The following is a 22,094-nucleotide window of genomic DNA, read 5'->3' as shown; positions in this document are numbered from 1 at the left end:
GCCATCAAAGCACCAACAACATAAACAGGCTGGCAATATCCTTTGGAAATTAGTGACATAGCAATTAGTGCAACAGCGGACGCTTTAATAAAAAAAAAAGAATGAATTAAAATCATTTCTGTTTTCATTTTCTGCTTTTATATTGTACTTGTAATTTTACGATGGGATACATATTTTTCCTCTTCCTTTATATTCCTAAATGACTAAGTTGTGTTTGCATACTTTTCCCCCTAATACCAGAAACAGTGGCATTTAGGGATCAGTACTGGTACTACTACTGTCATAATTAATAAACACAACAACTTCAACAGTTCATTATGCTGTACTGGAGGAAGCTGTCCACTCTATATTCTCTGAAAATACATTTGAAAAGGTTAAGAAACAACACTTGAAATCATAGCAAAGAGGGCTGATTTTCTATCATAATTGGATTTTTGTCTGTCATGTACAGGTTTTTTACAAGTTGGCTATTATAGTGCAGGTTAGAGTGAATGGATATTATATGGATATTATATGAAAAAAGTCCAACATGGGGCCTGCAAGATTTACCCATAGACCAAAGGCCAATTCTGTTAAATAACATTACAGAAATACTTTTCTATTTTTAATTATTGAAGCTGTTTCAGAAAAATTAAAGATGATTGGTGACCAAGGTTTCATTGCACAGCCAGTAGTTCATAGCAGCCCTTGCACATGCAGTGGTTGTCACTGAGGAGATAAGACAAAGAAATGGCTGAGATCAGGTCTAAGACTCCATTGCTGTTTTTAGTCCTGTGTTTTGACAACAGGTGTAATTTTAATTATTACACGACTCACATCCGTTTGACAGATATCCCTTCTGGTTTTCATCATGGCACATCTGTCCTGGGGCTAAACACTACTAAAAAGACTGATTTCCCTGGAGGAGGGACATAGTTGCTGGCAGCTGCTGAGGAGTCGCTTGGTTCCACCAACAGGCACATGTGTTTGGGAGGCTTCTCACCAGAGCACAACTCTCAACCTACTTACTTGTGATCTACCTTCTATATTTTGACATATAGCGGCAGGCTGGTCACAAGTTATTTTTCCTATTTTACGTAAAGAACTAGAATCAAATGCCATTAGTGAATCATATTAGCTTTGAGGAAACTTGGCTGATGTTTGCATGATTGATACTGGAGATGCTGGAACGGCATTCTAGTTTCACCTGTTCTAGACCTCTGTCTGCCAAATATCCATCTTGATATAAAATGAAATAAACTACTACTACTAAATGTATTACTTTTCAATAATTGAAGTGTGAGTTCTGAATTTTCCAAAGACCTTAAAAAGAGTTTCAGTAACCAGCTGCTTACTTCCAAATACTGGAAAATATTTGTCGCTTGTGTTGATCGCTTGTTTCCTGAGGCATTATGTGGAATACATATAACTTGAACTCTTGACTATTGCATACGGATACTATGTACCTCGGGAATATATGCATATTGCATTTATTATTTGCATTTATTTGCATTATTTGCACTATTATTTGTAATGCAGATATTTGTATATCTGCATTATTTGTCTATTGTCTCTATTGTTGTATATTATGTACATTACCTTTATTCTACATTAGTGTTCCTTTATTCCTTTATTACCTTGTACTTGACACATACTCTACTTCTTTGGCATTGTCTGTCAATTGCTGCTGTGGCACCTGAATTTCCCCAAGGGGATCAATAAAGTGCTATCTTATGTTATATATTTCAGATCTTGGGATTTTGGGGGTTTTGGCAATGTATTTACAATCATTCATGTTCTGCTTATAAAGTGCACACTCACAGAGAATGACATTAAATAGCTCAAAAGAAAGTGATTACAAGTACATAGCAGCAATTTGTGGCTTATTCCACAGGACGGATATGCTCAAATGTTCAAAACAAGTGATTTGGAGCTAATGGATGCAGGATGTTAGGAGCCCCTTTTTTGTTTGAATCAGTTCAGATCATTAGCAACAGCAAAATCATTCTGGCTCTTTTGCCTGCCCAGGGTATGAGTACATTTTCTTGTTCAGTACTGATAAAAAGAAATTAAAAAAAAATGTAGGCTTGAAAAGCCATTCTGTCAAACATTATCGGTTCATTTATTGTCTATGTAGCTTTAAATTGTACTTTTTGTTGACCCTATGGATTTGAGTCGTTCTCTTTGACAGTTGCTCATGTTCACAAATATTAATTGGAATGTCCTAGATCATAGGAATAAAATATTTATATATGAATTTCACCTTTCACCTTCAAGTGTTAATTCTAATTCATTGCTTTTAGAACAGTGTGACTCCCTACCAATCTTCCAGTGTACCATGAAGCCTGCTTAAAGCCCGAAATCTGCTTCCCATCCTTACTATGTGCAGCTGAAGATAGTCTCCGAGCCCATGGGTACTCTCCACTCGCACCAAGATGGCATCCTTCTGCTGAGTGCTGAAGCCCACGGCGAGCCGGTCGGCTCGGGTGCTCGGGCGCTCATTGGGGGCCCAGGTGTACGTGATGAGAGCCCCTCCTCTCCCGAAGATATATGTGGTCCCAGCTAGGAGCAGAGGCAGAGAGGCAAATGTTAAGAGACTGACAGAACTGAGAGACATTAAGAGGGAAAGAGAGAGAGAATTATTAAACAGGTCCGCCTCACTCTTAAATCACAGTTACAGTAAGTGAGGCTAATTGACACAGTATTAGCTTTTATATCCACAGATTTAAATTCATGACAACAGCTGAGCGTCACAAATCTCTCTTACACCACATCACCACAAATAGTGGGATTCAGTGTGATAGCATGGACTCCCAAAAATGAGGGAATTGTTTTGCAACTACACTGAATCACGATACATTCATGATTCATTTCATACGATGAAATCAGCAGACCAGCAGCATAATCTAAGATGGGACATATACATTACTGCTATAACTTTATATGTGTGGTATTCTATTTCTTTACATGATTGAATGTATAATAATGCATGTCATCTTTGAGGGTCAGATCAAGACATGGCACTTATACTTGTAAGAACATAACAGCACTTCCACATTGAGTTTTCCTAACATGAACAATTTGTCATTTATCCTTTTACTAGTCTCTATACCCGACTTACCTTATCTGTATTTCTAACACCATCCGACCACAACATTTATCTAGCTATTTAATTGTACTATTTATGTTTTACTTGGGTGCCCAGTGTTGTTTATCTGTTTGCACCTTGTATTGATGATGTTGCTGTTATATAGCATGTGTAGGCCTACTGTTTCATTATGCGACTGCTTTGAATTGTACAGAAATAAAAAAAAAAAAAGCGTACTTCATAGACCTTCTGATTCAGCCAATTAAATTATATCACATCCAATTTATTTTACTTGCCAAAAAAAAGCTAAATGATTAATGTCTTTAATCATTAAGTGAAAACAGTGTTAGAAAAAGCACGTCTCCTGGTCTCACAGCAAACACCTGATTTAAATTCATTTAAATCAGGTGTGCTTTTTTTCCACCTGCACATATCTAACAGGTGGACAGCAGAGCAATGGTGGCTGCATAAAATTTAGCATTTAATATGTAAGTTATTCCTCTGGACACAAGGAGATTGCTGCCTCCTTGAGATCAATGAAACATACGAATGTTGATTCATCATTTGCAAGTCTTGCTCCAACTGGGAGATAACTGAGAAAACATGATCCATACAGGCTCCTGCTTTCCAAAATCCATTTGCTGAACCACACAACTTTTCATGATATAAAGGTCTATTATTTAAAATAATATACATTTCTTGACTTTATCAATAGTGAAATTTGCATTCAGGTACTCAAAAATCTTTTACTAATTTCCGCTTCCATTTTCTTCTTTAAGATGCTTCCTCTTAGATTACCAACCATACATTTGCTAAATTCTTTCACTTTTTCATTTTATATTCCATTCCATTCCAATTTAAGTAACCTCTCTAAAGGGGGAGAGGAAATGTGTTTCTTGAAGAGATTTCATGTTGGGGTGGAAAGGTCATTCCACCATTGGGGAGTGTTAGTGGATGCGTAGTCGCTGTGATACAGGGAACAGCAAAACTGAGAATCGCCCTGGATATTACACAAACCTCAGATATTTGTCAATACTGGAAGCACTTCAGTGAATCACAGGGAAACACTTGAGTGAGACAAAATTGTAGCTTTAATTTCAACTGCATGAGGAGTAATTTTCCACTCCGTAATGGGCACTCACCGCAGAGTTTTCTTATCGACAGGAACTTATATTGGGCGGATGCGTTCTTAACATTAAACTGCCAGCCCAAAGACTTGAAAACACTTTGTACCGGCTTTTAATTTAATTAAAGAGCAGGTGCTGTACATTTGCCTCTGCTTAACTCCTGGTCATGTTTGTTTCAGCCCAGATTATTCCTTTCTGAGGTAATCTTAATTAATGTCTGGGATTTGCAGTCAATTAAGAGTCAATGGCAGTAATTACATCAAGGAGTCTCAATGAGTGGGTTTTATTGGTTCCTTCATTTCAGTGGCTGTTATCTGCATCTGGCCTCATAGTCTGTTCTGTTCAATGAAATCACTTTTCATCAATTTGAGGAGTAGACCTCTATGCTTTTTTTCAGTGTTCTGTAATGGATTTTGGAATTCGTTTTAAATTTAATTACCTCTGTATGTAAATACCTCTGTATCTACTTCTGTTCAAATTATATGGCTAATGAATTGCCAGATAATTTCTGGCATCATTTATTCTTCTCTAACCACAGTGAAACTAAACAAACATGCAAACAAGCCATGGAGTGCCATAACACTGGTCATTCACCACATTCTGAGGCCCCAATTCACTAGAACTGTGCTAAAATATAATTCAATATGGCAAGTTACATAACAAAGACAGCAGCCTTAGATACCAATTTATGAACTCTGGATCCTTAAAACACTGGTCTTAGTAGATCATTATACTTATTCAGCAATGTGATAAGTGAAAATGAAATTATTAGTAAATTGGAAATGACAAGTACATTTGTAAGTCAGTTCTATTATAACCAAACTACAAGAGTGAGAAAATGATGTCTTTCAACATTAAGAAAAGAAAAAAAGTCTTTATTTGTCAAAGAAACACCTTCGCTACAAAGAGCTCGCTAACATGGGAATTGCAGTCTTTTATATACTGCAGTGAGAACATAAGCAGAGTAAATGCAAGGGAGTATAAAAGCCAACATGGGCGATTGTAATATGCAGCATGAAATATGGAGAGCTACCTGCAAGAACACATAGAAGTATTTGTGTATAGAAGGCTTTAACTCCTGCATTAGCCATAACATTACAGCGTTTCATTACTCCTTACTGCCTCTGTACTCTGTCTCTATCTGTCTTTTTCTCTGTGGCAGACTTGTGTCAGGTAAATAATGTAGTAGAGAGAAAATCATTCCAGTTAGGATTGTTAATATAAACCATACAAATCTCCTCTCCTTTTTTTTTTTTTTTTTTAGCAGCCAAGTATAACTACCGATCTCGCGGGAGTGCTCTGTTCTCTCATGGCCATACAGTACGCTGGTGTTCGAGTAATAGGGCTCCCTTGGAGATTCTTAACTGCAAAATAATATGTATATCACATCATTATTAGGGGGAAACCTTGAAAATGAATTAAGTTTGAACACAGGCATTGTAATACTCCTGGTGCTTCGTTACCATATTAGTCATGAATATTACATAGGTTGTGTGATAGCATATTAGCTGTGAAAATTTAATTGTAGAAATATTAAAACCTTTTGTTGGTTTAATTGGTCGCAGAGGCCAGCGGAATCACAGTAATGCTGCAGATTTGTACAGAAGTTACACTAGTGTCTATGAAGCTGAATCCCAGATTGCTATAAAGTGACTGGGATGGCTATGATGTCTCCATGGATCTCTGCACAACAATTGTAACATTATGGATTATTAATTTGCGCCAAGATCCATACAACCCACTCATCACATCCTGTCCTTTTCTATTTGTGTTTCAACCAGCTGAATACACAAGAGGCTAGGCAACATGCTCATAAGACTTGCAAAATAAGCTGAGATGTTTGTGATAATTTGCATCACATATAGCAGTTTTAGATGTGAAAGACTTGAAGTGTCTCCGCTGAACTTGCTGTTGTAGAGAATCAGAGAATTCCTCTGGCCTTGAAGAGTCTTATAGAGAGAGTGTTGATAAATACGGCCTTGGAGAGGCTGAGTATACGCTCCCGTACTGCAACTAATTATGACTTTTGACACAGAGGCTAACAAAGAAATTAATCATACCAATGTTGGCAACTGCTAATATCAACTGTAACATTACAAACACAAAGTAGTGGAACAAACTGTGAATTTCTCATACTATTGCTGTCAATTAAAACATTATGAAAGCCACAGGCAGAGAGAATATACTTGAATACACTTATGATGGTATATGGACAGGACGTTATTCATCTTTTTGCCAGTAAATAAACAGAGTATATATAAACAGTTCTGGCAGTTGAGGTAGAGAAATTCAGAATATGCTGTGTAGGGGAATAAGCGAACTCCACTGGAAAAACAAAGCTGATTGATTAAGAGTATGATCTCACACAAATCCCACAACTGTGAGCAATCTTACAGAAATGGAGAGTTATGGAGAGTTATTGAGTTTGAATTTTCCCTCTGAGTGATGGCATCTGCAGCGCACTTGTTCCATATACTATGATGAAATGACGAAAATGAAAAAAAAAAGTACAGCCTGCCAGAGAGATAATGTTGGGGAAATTTAGTTTTCAAGTTAGTAAGTGGCATCATACACTTAGTACAATGAATACAGCTTTTAGGAATTCAAATCAATCTATCCAATTTAATGTAGTCAATTAAATACCATAGTGAAACTCTTTTTCAGTATTAGTCGCACATAAGGCTGGCACATAATAGAGTTGAGCTGTATTATGGTTTAACTGCTCTTTCTAACACCTTCGTACAATATGCATCCAGCCTGTCAGCTCCCAAATTGAACTTCTGCAGCCTTGCATGCCTCAAACAACCCTCTTCTACCAAAACAATCTTTGTGTTCTCTCCCACTCAGCTTTCAGGAGATTTGGATGGCGGTGAAAACTTAACGACTCACATGCACTGCAAAAATATGACATTAATACCTCTTGCTATTGTAGAAGTCATAAAACATTTCCAATAAATAAGACACAATTGCTATAATGTCAAGAGTATAATATCCAAGATTTCCCATGCCCAACCGATAAAAATAACCAGAGGCATCCAATCCAAATAAATCAGGTGTTCTCTTAATAATAACAAAGGAGATTGATTCAGTGAGACACAAAATGATAAATTACTATATAACTGCTACTAAGTAAATCATTACAATTTATGCAGTAAGTAAACTGAAGCTGGTCTTTAAAAAGGAAGCAGCGCTCAATCCTGTGGTTTTATAGGGTTTTTACCACAATCTTACAAACACACTGCCAACAGCGCAACAGAGCCTGTCCATAAATGTCAAAATGTTTAGAAAACCCAATATACAACAGTAAGTGAACAGTCTGCATTCAAAAGGGCCATTTCATTAGAGGTAAAAAAAAAAAAAATGCATATCTTGGTAACACTTTATTTGAAGGGGGGTGAATAAGGCTGACATAACACTGTCATAACTATGTCATGACAACTGACATGAACATGAATTAGACGTTATGAATGTTTACGACTGTTGTCATTCGGTTGATAATGTCACTTTCAATGCAGAGACATCTACAGTAGAACAGTGTCAACTTTGCATTGAAAGTGACATTATCAATCGAATGACACTTAATGACAACAGTTGTAAACATTCATAACGTCTAATTCATGTTCATGTCAGTTGTCATGACATAGTTATGACAGTGTTATGTCAGCCTTATTCACCCCCCTTCAAATAAAGTGTTACCCATATCTTTATAACAATGTTTATATTTTTACTTTAGTGGACCCCAGGACTTTTTTGGTCTAGTGTTACACACAAATCTGTGAGGCTTGCTGAAAGCTGAAGGCAAGGACAGTTCTATTCAGTCTTTCAGAATTGAACTGTCATAAAAGTAATGTGCTTTTATTTTTTGCTTTTTTTTTTTTTTTTTTTTTTTTGCTTATTGTTTATTTGTGCCCCCTTTAGTTCTTACCAAAGTAACAGCTGTTTTTCCTGGGGTCCACTAAAGTAAAAATATAAACATTGTTATAAAGATATGGGTAACACTTTATTTGAAGGGGGGTGAATAAGGCTGACATAACACTGTCATAACTATGTCATGACAACTGACATGAACATGAATTAGACGTTATGAATGTTTACAACTGTTGTCATTAAGTGTCATTCGATTGATAATGTCACTTTCAATGCAAAGTTGACACTCTTCTACTGTAGATGTCTCTGCATTGAAAGTGACATTATCAACCGAATGACAACAGTCGTAAACATTCATAACGTCTAATTCATGTTCATGTCAGTTGTCATGACATAGTTATGACAGTGTTATGTCAGCCTTATTCACCCCCCTTCAAATAAAGTGTTACCCATATCTTTATAACAATGTTTATATTTTTACTTTAGTGGACCCCAGGAAAAACAGCTGTTACTTTGGTAAGAACTAAAGGGGGCACAAATAAACAATAAGCAAAAAAAAAAAAAAAAAAAAAAAAAAAAGCAAAAAATAAAAGCACATTACTTTTATGACAGTTCAATTCTGAAAGACTGAATAGAACTGTCCTTGCCTTCAGCTTTCAGCAAGCCTCACAGATTTGTGTGTAACACTAGACCAAAAAAGTAAACCCTTACTTTTTATAACTTTAATACTGGTGTATTGCAAAGTCATAAGCTTTGTCTTTGTTGACATTAATCAGTATTTTGGTATGCTTACTATGCCATGATCTGTACCAGGTGTACTTTCAACTGTAGTGTAACGGCCCCACGTCTGTGTGTTCATAACGAAAACTGTCAGTTTATTACATTTCACGTCATCTTTGCGCCAGTACTTTGAGATTTTATTGGCGAAGAGACAATGTGTTCCCTTTATTAAATGTCCCTAATATACGAGTATTAACATAGCAAATGCAGAGGTACACTGTGTACTAAACTTTTTTTCAGTTTAATTACAGAGCTGATGCAAGGGTCATAAAATATATATGATACTACAATGCAACAGTATGTACATCTACAAAGGTTAAATTATAGTTATATTGTAGAACACATGTAATGGGAACACATAAACCTGCACTTGAGCAACCCAAATAGCAGCAAGAGGTAACTGTTTGAATTTTGAGGACTTCAATACCCAGAAATCATGTGACATCAGTAAACTGTGCACTCCCTCAAACCTAAATATCTTCAGCTTTTGCATTTTTTTGATAAACTGGGACTAAAGCGATTACTGCCTTCCTTGACAAAAATAGATCCCATATCTAAACATCAAGATGTTTGCAATGGAAGAGGAAGTTCTGCATATAATGGTACAGCAGTGTAGGCTAATGAATATACTGTACGTTCTGACTTACTCGCTGAAAAACCTTTGACACTTTGTAAAATGCCCTTACTTCTTTAAATAGACCACCAACAATGTCCTTCCTGCACTGACTTCTAAATAATTGCTTCTGTGTGATAAACCTCAAATTCATCCTGAAGACCTTTACTGTTAATGTTCCGCTGTATTTGTAGAGGTTTTCTTTATAACATATTCATGCCCGTTCAAGGTATTGCATATGAGTAGCTGTTCATGCTCTTTTCTTGAATTTCACATAACAGTCTCATGGCAGACTGTTCCAATACTCTGCTGGACTTTTAGCATCCCCCCTACACAGCTACAACCACACTGAAGGCCATGCTGCCTAAATGTACAAAGTGTCTTTTAGTAATTTACAAGAGAAAAAAATGTAACCTTCAAAATTCAACCTATTGCAAGCACACAAGCAATCACGTGTCTTCACCATCATATTTATTTTACAAGGAGCAATGACCTCCTTGATCATTTCTAAACCAATTTTCAGACAGGATCGCCACAAGGCTTCATTATTTCTAACATTGCAAGAACTCATAAATTTCTTTGCCGGGTACTGTGCATACCATTCACATCCTTACTGAAAAGAGGCAAAATACACGCTGATAGTCCTGTAGTAATTCACATATGAAAGCAAACGCGTTGTATGTTCAATATAGCTATTTGGCTAAAACAACAGTCATTACCTTTCTTTTGTGCCCCAATTTGCTCTTATCTATTACAGCAAAAAGCTTTCCTCCCTCCAAGTCACATTTTCATTCTACTCTCCGTTCTGCTTTGCTGCACTTCTTGCGAGACAGTGGTCACCTTGGTCAGTGATTTGCCGCTCCCACCTACCATCCACTGCCTTGTCCACTTGTTTCACCCTCAATGTCTTGTCAAAAACTGCTTAACATGACGAGCACTCTCAACATATTTGTATTTCACTCAACCTGTTACAGAACAGCAATGATGAAAGATGTAAAAAAAAGAATTAGAAAATAAAAAGTATTCACTGGCAGCACTTGGGCAACACAAAAACAACTGTGGAGCTATAGAGAGACTTCCTCTTGTGAAATTTTACCACGTTTTGCTTTTATTTGAAGTCTGGGTTTGGGTTTGGGGTGTGTGTGTGTGCGTGTGTTTGTGTGTGTGCATCATTGTCATCCTTGAGAGTAATGTAATATGTGACCTGGAGAAAATTGAGCCCTCACTGATAGACCTTTTGATGCCCCTGCCACCGCCCCTGTGCTTTGCCTTTCTGCAGCTTCTGTAACAAATATAAACACAAACAATAGAAGGCTGTGTCTGACTGCGGCGAGACGCTGGGCGAGCATTTATTTACGCTGAAGCACTGATCTAAGGATAATACGTATTGTCTCTTAGAATATTGAATTGTGCTCATAAATATTATCACTGAAAGGGTTCACTAAAGCCATTTTTCCCCCCAGCTGAGATATGGCTCTCCGGCGGCGGTAACTGTTCTGTTGCCTTGCCACGTCCAGACAATTCTTCCACAAACATGGAGGCCCTGGAGAATGAGCTGCAGCAGTTTCTTCCTGAGTGTGTCTAACATGCGGGCGCACTGGGAGCAGGACAAGGGGTCAGCTACAGTGCAACTACTGGGAGTCATAGCATGGCTAGCTGCCTTCTGGCGAGGAGACATGCTGGCTGATGCCTCGGTTAGCAGGTTAAAGGATAAGGCTGGCGTTTTTTAATGCATTTCTTACCGTCAACAAATCCTATGAACAAAATCTCTACTCGCATTACTTTCCGACTTCCCACGTTCCCTTTTTAGCCTTCAAACCGGAAGTCATTGGCTCCAATTGTAAGCTAAAAACCTTTAAATACAGCTCACAAAGACATAGTTTCAATTTTAAAAATCGCTGTTACCATGAAAAATCAGGCTATTGTAGTTATTACCGAATCAAATTCAAATGGGAACAAATTCTTCATTACGCCGGGGACTGTTTTCGGTGCTACGGAACTACTTTCCTGAGATTGAAAACGTGTTTACGGTCGGCTTATTAAGTTGTTTGAGGAAAAAGTCGGCCGGCCGGTGCATCGCGATGATGAAATATGCTGCCCAGAGCAACGGCATGGCTCTTTGACGTGTTTTTAATAGTTTTTTAATACAATGGAGTTCTATGGCTACTGGGACATGGCTTCATTGGGCACCGCCTACATGGACGAGATTTGTTAGCAAAACAAATTCATGCTGATTTTGTTATTTTCATAGGATTTGTTGATGGTAAGAAATGCATAAAAAAAACCACCAGCCTTATCCTTTAACATGACAAAAAACTCCATTAACGCTGGAACAGGTGCATCAACAGATGTAAAAACCTACTTTAAAAAACAACATTCTAGCGAAGAAGCGCAATCACAACTAGTAGCGGATGGTTGTGCAAAATAGAAATACATTTTGAGTTATCAAGGCACTGCAGGGTCGGAATATGAACTGGAGAAGGGAATAAGCATGTTAGTTACATAAATATCTCTCAAGTTGGGACCCATCCCAACTTGAGAGCTTCCGCTGATATAAGAAATCCCTCAGTCAGTAACACCCTGTTAACATTTGGGATACTCATGTTGGCTTTTCTGTGTTTAATTTGGCACATGGAAACATCATTTCCCATTTACAACAACCCAGATTAGTTTTTAACCTGTTCAGGAGAAACCCAACTAAGAAAGCTAAACTGTATATATCAATATACAGTTTAGCAAATTGCTGCAGGTTTTTGTGATCAGTGTGACCTAATTTTCCACGAGAGAGGAGGATGTACAAATACTGGTACTGGAATTTACTTAACCATCTGGGCAGTTCAGAGGTTTCTACAATGTCTTCATCTGAGGTGCTGTTGGATAAAAAGCTGTTATATAGAAAGTGACGTGCCAAATTGAAGGAACATCAATGCAGAATTTTGAAGTGTTTTGGTGCCTTTAATGTTACTGTAGCTATGTTTCTATCCAACTGTCAAGTGAATTTTAAGCAAACTTGTGAAGTGAAAATAAAATGTGAATCAGGGGCTTTTCCATCAGCTTGTTTGAGGCGAATACACAAGCTTCCTGAATGTACATGGGTATATCAGGAGACACATCCAAGAAAAAACAGAAAGAGTCTGTCAAGACTTGATATTGGGCATGTTGTTATTGTTCTTTAATGTCAGCTAATGCTTGACATTTTTGATTATGTCCGATTATGTCCTAAGAAAACAAAGAAATGCACTTGACAATATTCTCATGCACCAACTAACGGCCATACAGCCACAACTGGTGTCTTGTACATAGGAAAAACAGTGTGTATGGCATTTCTGGTTGGTTGTGATGGACATTTTACAGACAACCTTTGGCTGCAAATATTGCTACATCAGTAATTATTCAACAAATGTGTTTCCATTGCTATTTATCGCAAAACAACTGGAATGCCTCTGTCCAGTGTGTTTTCATCATTTGAATCAGGGGAGCAGGTGTGTGAGAGCTTGCCTCATACTATAACCTGTATACTGTAACAATACATGCAATATCCTGTGTTTAGGATGAGGAGTGTGAGGCATTGCAGCAGGGTAGGTGGCCTATAAATAGTCATAGCCCTGGGGCCTTCAGAAGTCTTTGGCTAGCCTTGACGCACACACGCATATCTGTTATATTAATACAAGGCCCAGAAATTACAGTTCAATTTGTTTTGGCACTTGCAGCAATTATTAAGCAGTACAACAAGCAGGATTTTTAAAATGGGCACTATGGCATGCACTTCTGTGGATTTGATTTTGGAATAAAAACTACATTCTGTAATATTAAGGCTGTACTGTATTGAATTTCTTGTTCTATAGCATACTGTATAACAACATAGAATATAAGGTAAAGGTAAAGGTAACTGAATTTTCATCAGTGAGTTCTTTGATATAGCTTTTTTAATAGGCCTGTTTGATCAGACGCTGTGGTATGCCTCTGAAAGCAGGGTCTAGGATGATATGGCTGTAATAGATGTAGCAGATGTAATTCATTGCATTTTTAGCTCCTTCAACTGTCAAAACTGCTTCTGTGAAAAAGACACTACAAATCCATCTGACCTTTTTTATAGGACATAAAAATGAGTCTTGGATAGTCAGAATAGAAATTTCAAAGTGCAATATAAGAGGGAGCAGTGACTCTGGCGCCAGCGCTTTGAAGGAGCCAATTCAAGTGGAGGAGCAAATTTGCTGTAGATTCTCGAGGATAAGTCAATACTTTATATCCCACAGTTGTGTGTAAGGTAATATGTTATCACATCAAATCGCAGAATATAGAACAGAATATCAAAATATGTTATATATAATATGAAGATTGTTGCTGTGAATCCGGTGATGGTTATTCTATAAATTGAACCATCCATGGAAAACCTAACAAAGTCAAAGATTTTTTTGCTTGTTTTTGCATGCCACAAATGATACTGTAGCAATCACCTCTGATGGACACAAGACAAGCTCAATTATAGTGAGTGCATAATGTTGCATAATCAGACAAGAAATTATGAAACAGATAATGTAATTCGCGATGATGATTCATCACACCAGTGATATGTATTTTCAATGCTACTAACAGATACAGCTCTACTCATCCTGTAGCATCTTGAAAAGCAACATGGGGAAGAGGCAACCAATACTGAGGAGCAGATGAAGGAGTTCAATGGTGAAACTGCAGCTCATAAATAGTTTTTGAATCCATTGGATCTATTATTCCATGTCACAAGAAAGTCACTACTACTACAACTCTGCCATAATAACAAAAATAAATAAACAGGGACAACTAGACCTGTATTACCACCACCATGCCATAGCTACCAATACCACTGTCATAGATATAACCATACTCATACCCATGCAATTAACTAACTATTGCAAACCCTAACCACTCAGTGCGATTAGAGCTAATTGATGCATTAGTGGGAAAGCAAACATTATGCCTTGGAGGGAATTGCCTTACCATGGCCTCCTCTGGTGAGGAAGGGCATCCTGTTGATAGCAATAGGAACGGTGCCATGCTTATTGTGGAAATGGTGGACATGGTGTGTGGTACTTAGACTGGAAGACACACGCGCTGTGCCTGTCTGGATGGGGAGTACAGTGAGCAAGGCAAACCAGAAGGCTAGTCTTGAACAATAACTTAGGCCCATGCCTAGGCTAAAGCCTGACCAGCTGCTTCGCTGTCCTAGCACTGAGGAGGCTGTAGGGAGTCTGGCCATGTATATTAGATCCACATGGGCCCAGGACAGGCAATAGGGCCCAGCTTGGGCCTCTCTTAGTCCCACTCGAAGACAAGAGGGCATCTCAGAGAAAACCTGAGCCCATTTCCTCCATAATCCTTTAGTTTGGGTAAGACGAGAATGGAAAAATATCCTCTGAAATTGTAAGAAAATTGACAAAAAATGAATTTCAAGAAAGCAGAAGAAATCCAATTATTGTTCGCAAGGATGAAATAGGAAAGTGACAAACTTATCTATTTTTGGTTAACATTTTGACATACGTTAAGATGTCTATTGTAAAGAAAAGACAATATCAAAACCTGGTTCAAAACCATCCCAAAGCGCATTCTTCAAAAAGTGAGCCTCCAAGCAAACAGAGTGTATCCAAAATACAGAATAGATAAGCATCCAAATAAGAAATGGAGATGAATCCACCCGTAATTTCAAACAGGCATGCTTTTCAACCATGATATTTAGGCATGAAAAGCGGCAGGACAGAGCTTCATGTGACACGAATTCTGATAGGAGTCTCCATTGCCCACAGGTAGAGCTTGAGGGCAGCTGAGCCTGCCCACTAAGATAAGTGCCCCTCCACCGCAGTAGAAGAGATAGCACGCTTCCGTGGGAAACTGGATCATTTCATTAAGCAAAAAAGGACAAGGAGATAAAAATAAGTGCAAGTGAAGATACGGCGATGGAGGGTGATGCAGGAACCAGCGCTTTTGTTCCCTTTTAGCCAGAGGAAGGGAGAGAACAGAGATAGGGAGGGGGGTGGGAGAGAGGGAGCAATATCTGCAGCAGCGCGGTAAAGGAGAAAATCCAGAAAATAAATAAATAATATCTCAGCAGCTCCTCATGCGCTCTCTCACAGACGCAGCAAATCCAGCGAATGGCCACCTCTGGTGTGCCAGAGCTCCACGAGAATACAGCTGTAGGACAACTGTCTCTATTTCAAAAGAATCTGTGATCCCTCTCTCGCGCTCCACCTGCCCAGTCTCATGCAGCAAGACTACTGCTGCATTCCCCTCACTACTGCTCCTTTTTTTTTCCTTTTTCTTCTCTCGTTATCTCCTCCAGATCGGTTTTGACTGTCTCTGACTTGAGGATGGTCAACGTGACAATTCCATGTGTCTGGCTCTGGAGGAAGGCAGCTGATTCGCACCAGATCAGATGGTGTGGATGGCAGAGACTGAGATGTTGCCTCGGACTGCTGCAGCAAAAATTATGCTAATTAAAAGCACCGTCGTAGCAGTATGAATCCTGGATGGGCTAAATCCCAGGACAGCCTGGACCCCAGCAAAAATAACCTTGGCTTGGAGTTGTGGTCTAATGAACGCGAGATAAAGGAGCTCTTCTAAAGGCATACTGTAGTCAGAGGCTCTGATCCAGCGAGGCACAGCATGTGCCTATGTGTGTGTGTGAGAGAGAGAGTCTGTGAGCAAATGAGTGAGGAGGGGGGGAGAAAGGGTGGGTGAGCAAGAGAGAGAGGCAGAGAAAGAGAGGGAGAGAAAGAGAAAACAGGCAGCCACGGTGGAAACACAAAAGAAATACTGAAGCAAGAAAATGGGTTGTGTGAATAAATACATGCTACAGATTCACAGCTCGCTGGCTCACAGGTCCTAGCAATAACAAGTAAGAATCATACTGCAGAGGAGGAGCCTGATTTAGGTGAGCTGTCAGAATGAGCACAAGGGTAGTGGTATGAACGTGCTCTTGACATAGACACTTACGAGTTGTAATGTGCGAAGGAAGGAAGTAGAAAGAGCTGCCAATATACCTTGGAATGACAAATACAGCTCATCCCCTTAAGCTAAGAAAGGTTGGTGTTTGATTCATTTGAAATGAAATGCACCAGATAAAATTCCACGTCAAGCACCCAGTGCTTCTCTTTTCCTTTCATTATCACAATTACCTTTGTTGTTTTTACATTCCAAATCAATTTGCTCTAATCCTTCTGCCTGATATGTGTTCACCTCATATCTGTATACAAGCCACCTCTCTGCTACAGAGCTCAGTAGCTCTGTGCTGTCATCCTGCTTAACCATGCAGAACTTATTCCTCGCTATGACTGATCTGAGTTCAGAGGTATTCTGACAGTTTGAGATCTGCTGGGTTTTAGGGTGGGGAAATGTGATGGTGAGATGAAGAGGAATATATTGACACTTGAGAGGATCAACACATTATCAGAAGAGGAGAGACAAAGAGGGGAGGGGTGGGAGGTGTAAGGGTAGACAGAGATGGAGTAAATAAGAGAGAAATAGCGAGCAAGGTGGAGGTAAAGAGAAAGGAAGAGAGATTGCGGCTATATCAGCTAAATCATGGTCGATAGAGATATCAGCTGGGATTGCCTGGTCGGTTGAAAGGACACGCGTGAAAACAGGAGGACAGAGGCGAGCCATGCAGCACCACCTCTCATAGTGACAAGAAGTCGACGCAGGCCATTACTCAAGCAGGGTAGGGGGTGGGGCATGTGGGGGAGCTTGGCTGATTGAACAGAGAGAATAGAGGAGGGGTGAGTGCATAACACTCCGGCATGGCAAGCGCTCTGACAGCACGCACACATAAATTTGCTGATATTATAAGCATATAAATAATAAGCCCCAGCCTCCTTAACCTTGGCTTTTTCACATCTGGCCTGCCTTAGTCACAGAGGGACTTAAATCCTTTATGTGTATCCTCTTCTGTAGCTTCCTTGGTAACCCTTAAGGCTGGGAAATACTTGCAGGCTAAATCAAACAGACAATAGTGATGATCCAGGACACTGCCTGGCTATAACGTGTAGACGCATTTACAATAATGGCTATATGGTGTGGAAATTGATGGAAAGGCAGTGACAAGCGTAAAGAATAATCCTCTGATGACGTCAAGAGAAAGTCTTCAATTTCATTTCTACTTTCAAAGCCTGAGCCATTCTTAATTTCACTCAGCTAGCATGTAAGGGCAACCAGGACACACATTTTTAATTATGAAACTCTTTCTAACATACAGAAGTATGTTCAAATAAGACCATTAATTAATTTCCACTAAGTGTAGAAGACTGGGTAAAAGAGGTTTGAGCAGAATGTTGTAACAACGATGATTTATAGCCAGTTTAGATTGTCAAGCACCCCAGTATATGAGGCATCTTCCTAGGCAGCGATGATATCTTGGTGAGAGCTGTCTAGAATGAAAGGCTTGCATTAATCAATTTACGGGCTCGAGGGTTGCTCAACATGATGAAAGCAATGCTATCTGGACAATAAAAAAAATAAAAAAGGGGGGTGCTAAGCTGTGGTGATTGTAACCTTGTGTTGTCCTTGTTGATTTAACAGTTAGGCATCCCACTCTGCCATTCCTATTAAGACAAAATAAACAAATCTTATAGCCTATTCATATACATCAAAAACTGTACATATCTGTCAAATAGATAGATTTATAACATAAAATATACTTAAAAATATACAGTATGAATTTTAGTTGTTTAAATTACAAAATACTGGGCCAAATATAAATACTGTACTAAAAACTAAAACATGGACTAATTTTGTTGACATTTCTAACAATAAAACATCACCATTATAGATTCACCTGAGCTGATTGCGATATAGAAGATGATATCTTTATTTTTAAAGGAAAATCCCATTGACTTCCCTTAAATTTTTGCAGTTCTGCATTGTGAAAATGGAATACTTTGTCTAACTTGAGTTAGTTTCATTTGCATGGTGCATTATACCTAAAAGCATTTCCCCCAAGATCTGCACAGTCCTTCTCACACCCTAAAATGTATTGGAGGGACATGATATTGTCTTTGTTAGCAAAAAGCCAGAATTAGAACAATTCTGAAAGGCCAATATTGTTCAGAACACATAACTCACATAACTACAAGCTACTACTAGTACTAGTAATAACAGGTAAATCTGAGTATCCCGAAATGTTCACTGACAGTCAGACAAACAAATCGGTTGATAGATTCAGACCCACCAGATCGTTGATTTGTATTTTTACACCTTATTATAGGCAATTGCAATTTTTTTGAATTTGTGCTCTGGCAGATTTCTACGATATTAGATAATTATTTTGTGTATGAAATTTTGTATATATGGAATAATATAGATATAAACTATGAGCTGATATGTTTATATCTCTTTGTAGAGCAATCAAGAGCCAAAGGGTGCACAAACTTTTGCAAATGACAGCATGAGGAAAAGTGTACAGCGTTTTAAAGGCTTAAGAAACCTAAATGTGCACTGGTTGTTCTCTGGAGGATTTGTGAGAGAAGATTTTACACAGACATCCCGTCTCGCCCCAGGGGGTAAAGTAGCAGGATTAATCATAGCACTTTCAGATTAATTACTCATAATGCTAGCATCCTCTGAAAGGCATGGCCTGCAGTTGTGATATTTGGTTGATTTCATTAGGCTCAAAGCGACAACACCTAAAATAAGCCTGGGTGAGATGGAGCAAGTTAAGGAGAGAGAAGGCGAAAAAATGAGAGAGGCAGCACTGAAATGCACAATAGAGAGAAATATATGTTAACTGTAAAGCTGGCAGGAGAGGTTCACAGTCAGTTCCTTATAATGTAATCAATCATCAGTCTAGCCCCACTTTTTGCCCTTTATCTGCCACAGATGTAGTATCAGATATGCTTCCCTTCCACAGTAATTAAATGAGAGATAACTGACAAAACGTAACTGTAGGGAGGTCTATTTCACTGTATAATGGAAATATTTTTATTTTGTATTTTTTCTTATGTTTGTTGCAAAGAGACAATTATCTGTACATGCACAGGAGCAGAATCTTTGTACTGAAACCTCTACCAACTAGATCTCTGTATTGTCATCATGGTAAACTAGAAGTCAATAAGTGCAAATCACTATTTGCAAAGAGCCTGCCATAAAGTTGATCATTCTACTACAGCAAACTTTGTCCAACCAGTCATGCAGCTGCTGTGAGCTTGTTGTTCCCTTGTGTAAAAAGACTGAGCAAGCAGGAAGGGGGCTGGCGCAGGACTGAACATCAAAGCTAGCCTAATGGCTGGTTCATGCTTCACACAGAATGAATGTGACAGAAAGTGTGTGGTCAAAATGACGTAATTGCGGGCAAAACGACTTGACATATTGGCAACACTTAGGAGTCATGTGCAAGGTTGTGCACCATCTGAAATTTTGAAGTTAGTAAATGTGCCTCTGCCCAGGATTGGCTGAACGAAGCAGAACCAGAAGAACTTGATTCCAGTGTTTTTGTAATTAATGGGGGGTGTGGAGAGCTGAATTTTCCGACAGCAGCAGTAAAGTACTGGAGTTTTCAGGTGTGTGGTCATCATGAGAAGTGTGAGAAGCATGAATGCCAACATACGCGGATAGGATGTCTGCGTTCATAAAGAGCTCAGGCACGTCTAGCCACACAGAAAGCATGAACCAGGCATAAGGTGGGTCTGTCAGGTCAGTTCAAGGATAGATAGTGGTGATCCATGATTCAAGTGGAACTAGAGTTCAGGGGCTTATAGAAGGCATCTGGATACACAGCTTCACTCCACGGTTCTACAGCATTTTCTGTTGTACCAGATCCACAACACCTTGATCAAACATGAATTTTCACTTTTTAGCAACTTTTGTGTCTTGGCAGACTGTCTGTGTTCTCCACTGAAAGAACATTGCATGTGAGAGTAGGTTGCATATTGTTGGCTGTACATGGTGTTGCCAAAAATAGATTCCACTCGCTTGTTTAGCTAAGGTGACTAGCCTTAGCATGTCTCCTTGAAGGAAGAGGAGCAACAAAGTCGGCAAGTTGGCAACAACGGTGAAGGGATCAAACCAGGTAAACCAACCTGCAAAACAACCCTTGTCAAAATCAGGGTTTAAAGCCAGGTCAAACTCTTTCGATCAGTGGGCACATCTTGGCTTGTTTCTCCAGAGCACAATAAAGAAGCTAATAATACCTAACAACATTCTACAAAAGAGTTTCAATTTCTGGAGTGTCATGTCATCCAGTGTGTTTAACACGGAATGTAAACATGTCTGCATTGATTAAATTATAAGGTGGCAGCCCATAGCAACACACATACACACACACTCCCACCCACCCATCCACCCCGATTCCCGTTTTCATTTAGCTGGTGTGTGTGTTTGTGTGTCAAGTGACAAGCATGTGTAAGTGTATGTGTGTGTCCCTTGACAGTCTTGTCGCTCTCCAAGCTTCTAAATGTCTGGAATATTTTTCTCCATAGCAGCCAAAGTGAATTCAAATGTTTATATTAACATTATATTAACATCACGAATGGAGATCATCCAGGAGACTGAAATGTTCAGATTATTAAAATATGCATGAAAAATATGTGGAAATGTATTCAATCCATCCATCCATCCATTTTGTACCCGCTTATGTGGGTCAGGATCACGGTGACAGAATCACTGTATGCTATATAATCTGCATAGATGAATTTAAACATATAACCCGCTAATACATAAGCTAACAAGCACAAATGAACAACTGCGGTAGCCTATAAAATGTTATAACACGACAGTAGCATACAGTTCCTACAACCAACGCTCAGTGCACTGCAGTGGGCAAACGACTTCAGCCCAAAAGTGAAGTTTAATTCAACAGATTAAGAAAAAATACCATAATGAACTACCAAGCTACCATAAGAAACTCATCGCCCTTGTGTATGTGGAGCCTAAAATGGAGTGAATTGTGCTCAGACACATGGGGATTAAACCAGGAGAGATAAAGGGGAGCTGCCGATAGGGGGGCGGCTGCACCTCCCGCACCCCTAATTCCACTGTCTACTGTATGTGCTGCTCCCTCAATTTAAATTGCAGGTGGGCCTGCTATCAGACCGGGCCTGTAATAACGCGGGTTATAGTCGCATCAAAACGACCTGGGATAGACCCAGATCAGCATACCGTAATATTCCTAGGTGGGGTATATGAAAGGGGCATGTCAATCATTCAGGCCTCAAGGATAGCAGCAGTGCCACTGTTTTTTTTTATTAATGAGGAAATTTCAAAGGTGGGTGCTGGCCAGATGCCTAAGCACCCCATGTCATCTAAACTTCAAAACACTTTCCTAGCCTCTACGAGCTTGTCATGTGGGCATCAATGGTTTATTGCCAGGAATACATCCCCTGGTTATGAGCTTTATAAAGGGTGAAGATGCAAAGAGAACTGCACACCTTTAATTGTTTATTGGATACAGCTGAAGATGCCTTCAAATTAAAGCTGCTAGTCCATACTATACTTTAACCCAGTGGTAGGCAAATAGCGGCCCGTGGGCCAAATTCGGCCCTGCAGAAAAAATATTTGGCCCCCTGATGAAAGTTTTGACTAGTTTACATCAAATCTTTTACATATTTTTTTTCACAAATCTACTGTAGATAACATAAACACAAGGCTCCTGTAAATCCCAATTATTGCAATATAACCT

General features: G+C 39.0%; 1 protein-coding gene across 16 annotated transcripts in view; it reads right to left on the bottom strand.

The window, feature by feature from the left end:
* The window catches only part of nrxn2a (neurexin 2a), a 91,238-nt gene that overhangs the window by 17,719 nt on the left and 51,425 nt on the right, over positions 1 to 22,094 (bottom strand). For all 16 annotated transcript variants that reach the window (XM_071516013.1, XM_071516020.1, XM_071516014.1 and 13 more), the window contains one exon: positions 2,360 to 2,541. In XM_071516013.1, the coding sequence (XP_071372114.1) occupies positions 2,360 to 2,541 (182 nt within the window). The remainder of the gene's footprint in view (positions 1 to 2,359; positions 2,542 to 22,094) is intronic.

This window comes from Centroberyx affinis, unplaced genomic scaffold (assembly GCF_046629955.1).
Source record: "Centroberyx affinis isolate AG114_WGS23_722 - 3 ecotype Tasmania unplaced genomic scaffold, CSIRO-AGI_Caff_v1 ptg000390l_1, whole genome shotgun sequence".
NCBI classification, from domain to species: Eukaryota; Metazoa; Chordata; class Actinopteri; order Beryciformes; family Berycidae; genus Centroberyx; species Centroberyx affinis.
This window is presented reverse-complemented; position numbering and strand designations above follow the sequence as displayed.